The 7447-nt window shown below is 33.9% G+C and overlaps 1 protein-coding gene across 2 annotated transcripts; it reads left to right on the top strand.

The window, feature by feature from the left end:
* Window positions 1-581: 581 nt before the first annotated feature.
* On the top strand, window positions 582-2704 carry LOC131002027 (uncharacterized). Of its 2 annotated transcripts, none has more exons than XR_009094111.1 (2): window positions 582-1188; window positions 1497-2704. XR_009094111.1 is itself a non-coding variant. In XM_057928701.1 (2 exons), the coding sequence occupies exons 1-2, from the start codon at window positions 1039-1041 to the stop codon at window positions 2691-2693; spliced, it is 414 nt and encodes a 137-aa protein (XP_057784684.1). In that variant the 5' UTR covers window positions 582-1038; the 3' UTR covers window positions 2694-2704. The 2 variants fall into 2 exon arrangements, 1 of the variants encoding a protein (XP_057784684.1); XM_057928701.1 differs by having other exon boundaries at window positions 2430-2704.
* The last annotated feature ends 4743 nt before the right edge of the window (window positions 2705-7447 follow it).

Below are 7447 nucleotides of genomic sequence, written 5' to 3'. Positions count from 1 at the left end.
TCAAAGTTCGAGTCAGAATCATGTTTCACAAGATAAAGCAATATAAGCACAAAACAATCATCCAACAATTAATTTCCTATAAAATTATCATCATATGAGCATTAAAAAGCATGGAAACATGAGTGTTATCAACGGGGTTACTACACGATGAAATTCATTATGGAAGCGGATAAAATCGCTGCAAAAAGCAAGCCAATTTTGGAGTTAGCCACAGACCATCTTTGATTGAGAGAATGGATCAAAAACTTTGATCCGTACAAAGAAACTTCTGCATTAGCTCATACTTGGGTACGGATTTACTATTGGTCCATGGAATTCTAGCAACCGAAGATAATTATGGGCATCGGGTACGCTCTGTGGGACGGCCAATCCGGAGAGGGGGGAGGGGGGAAGGGGGATGTAGGACACTTTGCTCGTATATTGATTAAAATTGATCTATCTTTACCTCTTCAACACACGTTATTTGTTGACAGCGGAACTACGACTTTTTTGGTTGAATTCGGCTTTGAAAGTATAGCTCTATATTATTCGTTCAGGAGAACGGGTCATGCCATGGACAAATGTCATCATAATATGGGGGATAAAAAAACACCAAGGATCGGGTTACTAATGATGTGGCCATCAAACCTACTGATGTGGTTACCAAGGCCACCGATAAAAGAGCAAGTTACGACTAATCAGGTGTATAAACCAAAAGAGCCAGGGGAGCAGGCTCGTGACAAAGTTCCTACACACAATCAGTTCACCAATCTAGAAGTAGATGAGGGGGAGCTCGTAGAACAAACCACAAATAAAGGGATGTCTACTCCAGATCTCTTACAACAAATTCTGATCTATATTAATGCTACCATTGAAGAGGTAGTTGTTGCGGAAGAAATTCAAGCAGTTCCGGTAGATAATAGGGCGGATATAACTCCTATAGCTAGGGCGGATGCTCGGGACTCTACTGAAACTCTTTGCTTGGGGTAGTCTGGAAGACTTATCAGCGCCGACCCGAATGGAGACTCGAATTTGTAAGTCTTGGCAGTGGAAAATGCAATGAAGATCCAGCGTCTTGAGGAATATATTAACGCAACTTTAACCCCTTCTGAGGGGTTAGCTGCCTCTATTGATACAACTCATGTGGCTGAGAAGGTCTCTACAGCCACTGTGGAAATTGCTAATCGAATTAGCAGGTTGGAGGAACAGGTCAGTCAGGGGTGGCAACTTTTAAGAGGGTGTATTCAATTAAGATTCTATAAGATTGTTTTTGTATTTCAAATGTCTATAGGTATTCAATTTATTTTAAAAAGTCAATAAAAATTTGTTGGTATTCAATTATTACTTTTAAATATCCATCTAAATCTAGTAGTATTGAAACTTTTAAGGATTCTAATATGTCATCAATTTTGGAGAATTTTCGCGCCCTAATATAAATACAAAATCCCTACATAAATCTCACCTCTTCATAAGAGATTTTAATGTATTGTTTCTCTCTCTCATGCCATCTTCTACAGAGCCGTGTCGCCAAACTTCCTCGAATGGGACCTAATTTGGGGCTTTTGGCGGATGGATGAAGTTGAAAAAGCCATGGAACTGCTGAAGTTTGGAGGGGTTGGGGTATGGGGTAACGTGTATAGGTGTGGGGTGTGTGTTGTGTGGTAGGGGGCTCACCAGATGATAAAATCCAAGATGCTCCCAAATTCCGTCCAATGTGTAGAAAAGCCCACCTTGATTTTGAAAAAAATCTAAAGTTCCCAATATATAAATCGACACCAACCGACATGAACTAACCATATGGCCGTTAACAAATTGAAGGTATTGGATGGAACCGTATTGTTGCTTCCTTTTCTATCCGAGAGGAACTCATGGTTCTGGTGAGGCAGTGGGGGATTAGGAACCATGATGATTGTGGGGTGGTGGGGATTAGGAACTCGTTGCTTCATTTTCTATCGCGATTGGGGGGTGGGAATCAAGAACCTTGATGATATTTCTTCTTCCAAAATATTGATTTCTACTTCTTATTCACACATTGATTCATTTTTCTTTTTCATAAACGTAAATAATTATAGCATATATACTTCTGTTTTGCATCAAGAGGGAAGAATAAATAGTTTCAGTTTGTTCTTCAACGCAAGTTATAAGCTGAACATTGCCACCAAATTTTTGCTTTTCTTGTTGGGGAGCATTAGCCGCCTGCGGGGAAAGAAGAGAGAGACGTCGACGCTTCTCAATCTGCACAAAGATGACATAAATATATTTTTGTTTAATTTAATTTATTTATTTAAATTATTTTTTTTTTTTTATAACAATCTATTGACTTATAAAATCTATGAAAATAAAGATAAATAAATCTAACAGAATCTGCTAAACTATACAGATTATAAAAAGTATGTCAAAATCATTTAAATTCTTAACTGAATACACCCTCTTTATTTGAGATATCGCAGGCGCTGCCGAAGCGCAGACGGGATCGTCCACTGAAGGGTATGGGACGTGAGCACGTGCAACATACTACAGGTCTTGTGCCGGAGGATAGCATCAAATGTCGCGTCAGGAAAGCTGTGGAGGTGGGGTATAAGCTGAGGGATTATGTTGTTGATCATAACAGCAGCGATAATTTTCGTGCTATGAATAATATAGCCAACAGACGATGGTCGGATGAAGTGGAGTTGGATGACATTCACACCACCACAGATACCCCTTATTGGTAGTCGTTTGTTTAAGAAAGACCTATGGTATTTTTTTGGCATTTTTGCTAGGCTTCTTTTTTATGTCTTTTGATAGACGAGCTTCTTTTCATAACTCGGGCCATTAGTCTATTTTTTGTGCTTTCAAAGATTTTTGGTTTTATTTTTTTTCCTCTTTTATATAAAATCCCAATTAAATACTACCTCCGTCCCCCAAATAACTTCTTAGTAGGGGACGGCATTAATTTTAAAAAAAAAATTGTTAAGTGTATTTGTAGTGGAGAAAAAATATTATAATTAGTATTGAAAATGGTGAAAAAAGTGTTATGATTAGTATTGAGAATGGTGAAATGTTGAAAAGTAAGAATAAATAAAGTATTACTTAGTGATGGGTAATGTCCCAAACTAGATAGAAAGTTATTTGAGGAACGTCCCAAAAAAGAAATATAAAAAGTTATTTGAGGGACGGAATGAGTAATTAAAACAAAATTCCTAAGAAGAAAAGAACAATTATGTTTATCTCATTGCGTGAAGATATAATGAGAGAGTCATCAACCCATTTACCGATTATCTTCAATAACTAAACACTGATTATGTGGTTGGGCTGCCGAGCCCACTATCATTACTGCCCTTTAAGTGATGTTGGTTTATATAGTTGTGGCAGTTTTATATGCGGAAAATACCGTGAAGTTTTTTATTCCCTAGAGTTTTTAAGTTGTACATTTATAACTTATAAGAAAAAAATGATTAAATGATTTTTTTTGTTATTTTAAATAACTCTTTTGACTATAAGAGAAAACTGGAGATGTGAATACAATTGGACCGTCGAATTTTAGTGACAAGCAACGAATATCCCGGCCTTTATGCATATCAATTTGGGCCGATCAAATACATTAGATCTCCAAATAATGGGCCCTAATCAGGCCTTCTTTATGCTACTTTACTGACTTATTTTAGGTAATACTTAATTCACTGGCTAGTTTGATTACACCGAATTCGGTCATAAATTTGTTGGTAAACATGAAGTGTTTTGAATGTATAAGTTAATAAGTGCGAAATAATAATGATCTGTTAATTTCACTAATCTATTTGGTAATGAAATGAGAAAGCGAGTGATTTGAAAGATACGTGCACTGAAATGATTTTTTTTTAAGCGCATGCTAATGGTGCATCACACACACTAATTAGACATGGGATTAAAAAGATTAACATAGTATCTCCAATTTGTCCAAACTTTCCGACGCAAGAAACCCCCAATAACCTTCAAACCATGAATCCCACCACCCAAAAACCAACATGATCAATCCATAGATTAACCATTAAAAAGCACGAATCTTATTTATAGGACTTGACTATTTGGCACCGCCAAATCTCACAATTTTAAACTCTCTCAAATCTTTTTAATTTTAAATTTTATTCTTTTTTATTATATATGTATGCGTTAGCTTCAAATAAATGTCTATAATCAAGTAATCAATAAATCCACATAGTTTTCTATTCTTTTATTATATATCTAAAATATACATTTTTTTATTTAATATAAATATAGCAAAATAAATGCCCATATATATATATGGTGCGGTTTTAGTAAGAACCACAATTTTTCATGAGAACATGAAAACCATTAAAATTACTGCATTCGCTATTAAATTTATTGCTATATTCAAAAAAAAAAAAAAATTGCTCCTTTCAGGATTCGAACCCAGATTTTGCATTTATTTATCAAGATGATACATCCATCGTAGATCTTAATGATCGAATGACTTAAAATGGTTCTTCGTTTTTATTTTATTTAATGACTCTTATTTAAAGCTATATATTTGGACGAGATAAGAGAAAAAGGGAATGAAGGAAGATGCATAAATGATCTAAATTATAATGGGTTCGAATGAACCATTGCAATACTTTTGAGATGCAAGATCAGTTAAGATGTTGATCATTAAAATAATTTTTCTAATGGTGCACTTTTAAGTTTAGGCAGAGATATAAATATAATAATATAGTGTTGTGCAAAGTAAGAAGAGTAGCAATGATGGGGCTAGCAAATTGGTATCTAATAAAGAAGAGAGCACTATCAATTCTACCTCTAAAAGAAATGGATTGTGACCTTAAAGATGTTATCCTAAGCTCATACTTTGGGTAGACATATTATTATATCATGAAAAGATAGAAAGCACTACCATTGCAGTCAAGACCACAAAATCAACATTACTAAGTCTTTCGCATGCCTACTACCCCCCCCCCCCCCCCCCCCCCCCCGACCCTCTCTCTATAATATATATAGGAAGAAGAAGATTCAAATAAAAATACTTTTTTTAAAATAAAAATATTAATTTAAGAATTATTTTTAGTCTTTGAATCGCTAAAATTTATGCTGAATACAATACTTAGACATATAACACTATGTTCAAAATATCATGTGAGATTATTTTTAATATTTTTTTAGTGCAATTAATTTCATGATAAAATATATTTTCTCGGTAATCATAGCATAAACATCAATTTATGATGTCTTATTAATAATGGACTCAAAACTCATTATTTATGTGCCATAACATAAGTGGGATCGTTTTACTTTATATCTTTATAAATAACAATTTCTTAATATGCGTGTTCAAAACAATTGGGTCATATTTAATGGGACGAGAGAGTAATTTTTATGTTAATCAATCTCTATACATACATATATAAATGAGATATATGTTTTGATCATTATTTGTGAACATGCACCTTTTGAAAGCACCGCTGGCATTTTATTAATCACGTTAGTTTTTTTCTTTTTTTTAAAATTTTTAACGATAATTTATAATCTTAAACTTCAATTAAAAGTTATTATTGTGATGATCAAATTTATAAATTACTTAAAAAATAAAGTCTGGTTTATACTTTTATTAATTTCTTTGAAATTAAAGGGAAAAAAATTAAGCTTTGATTTTTATGTAATTTATAAATTTAATCATTTCAGTAATAATTTATAAGGCGGAACAAGATAATATTAAAAAAGACTGCCGACATCGACTAAGAGGGTGTTTGGCTAAGCTTATTTTAAAGAGCTTATAAGCTCTTGGAGCTTATAAGATGTTTCAAGAGCTTATAAGATGAAATTTTTAAGAGCTTATAAGTTGTCAAAGTGTTTGGATAATTGACCTTATAAGCTAGAGAGAGATTTTTTTTACTAGAGAGAGAAAATCGAAGAAAAATAAACTTAAATGATATATGATGGAAATAATAAATTATAGTTGAAAAATATTTGTAAAAAGATTGCTGCATATGAGATTATAAAAAAATAAGTTGGGGTAGAGGAACTTATTTTTTTGGGAGCTTAAAGGTCTTGGAGCTTATTTTTGGAGCTTATAAGCTGTTGAGGAACTTATTTTGCCAAACATTTTGAAGGAGCTTATAAGATCTTAAACAGCTTATAAGCTGTTTTGAAGAGCTTATAAGCTCAGCCAAACACCCTCTAAGTGTGAGTGCTAAAATATACTTCTACATCTAAACAGAGAGGAAAAAAAAAAAAAAATCAATTTCTGAGAGGGTATATTGTATTGCTAACTAACTGAGATATTTTTTCTTTTGCGGATGCGTCAAACTTCAATAGTAGTTTATGCAGTTTCTCTCATCTCTCATCAATTTCGTTATTTATTAATATAATTTTAAATTTATTTCGTTTTATTAAGGAAGAAATCTTTCATCCTTAGATTTGATGGTATGAAAATCATGGGGCCAGTTTTAGATCTCCTATTGCCAAATATAATGGAACCTCTCACAGTCTCACTTAAACAAATAATTATTATTATAATAAAATAAGGATCCAAAAAGTGAAACGAATATAAATTAAATCATAAAGGAAAGAGAAACTGATTATATCTAAGTAGTGATTTATTGAAGGACCCCACACACACTCACTCACTAGTAGAGTTGTAAATGAATAAAATATTTTTGCTCGATTCGAAATTTTGATATTTGTATTCAAAAATATTTGATTCGAATTCAAATATAAATATTTGATTCGATTCGATTCGATTAGAATTCAAATTCAAATATAAAATTATGATATTCGATTCGATATTCGTATAGATACATGATTAAATATTTAAATATTATATACGCTTTCCTTCCAATCAAAATCAGGACATGTCGAGGCTGAAGAAATCATGGCACGACATCAATGGTTATCACTGGTCATCAACGAAGCGCCCCTGCTACTGAAATCTCAAATCAAACAGTTCTACCAAGAACTACGCTACAACGAGTCCGGTGAAATCTTCACCAAAGTTCAGGTGTTCACCACTCCAATCACAAGAAGAGGTTCCAATCAATGTCACAAAAGCAGTTCGGGAACTGTTTGGTCTATCGAACAATGGTCCCAATCCATCCTCCATTACTAATGAGGAGGCGAATGAAACTCTCAAGGAAGCAATGGCTAAGGCGGACGAGACCACTGAAGGAACACTCAAGTTATCTCTGCTCAAACCTAGTCATCACCTTTTGGCCAAGATCATACAAAAATGTTGGATAGGCGCAACTGGAACTCCCGACAAAGCCTCACAACCTCAGAAGAATATTTTGGCTGCTCTAATGAAGCCCGACCCATTTAACTAGGAGCATGCCTACCTCGAGTTGCTTTGCGGCGAACCTCGCAACTCCAAACCTGCCAATTTGCTCCGACAAGGCAACAGGGTTTCATAGATCATTATTCACGGCATCAGACATCTACCTCAAATCTTCTGGTCGGAAATGATTTATGCCTAATTGTTCTAAGTTTAGGGGTTTGCATG

The sequence above is a fragment of the Salvia miltiorrhiza genome, chromosome 8, assembly GCF_028751815.1.
Source record: "Salvia miltiorrhiza cultivar Shanhuang (shh) chromosome 8, IMPLAD_Smil_shh, whole genome shotgun sequence".
Classification (NCBI taxonomy): Eukaryota; Viridiplantae; Streptophyta; class Magnoliopsida; order Lamiales; family Lamiaceae; genus Salvia; species Salvia miltiorrhiza.
The sequence above is the reverse complement of the archived record's forward strand: the minus strand, read 5'-3'. Positions and strand labels throughout refer to the sequence as shown.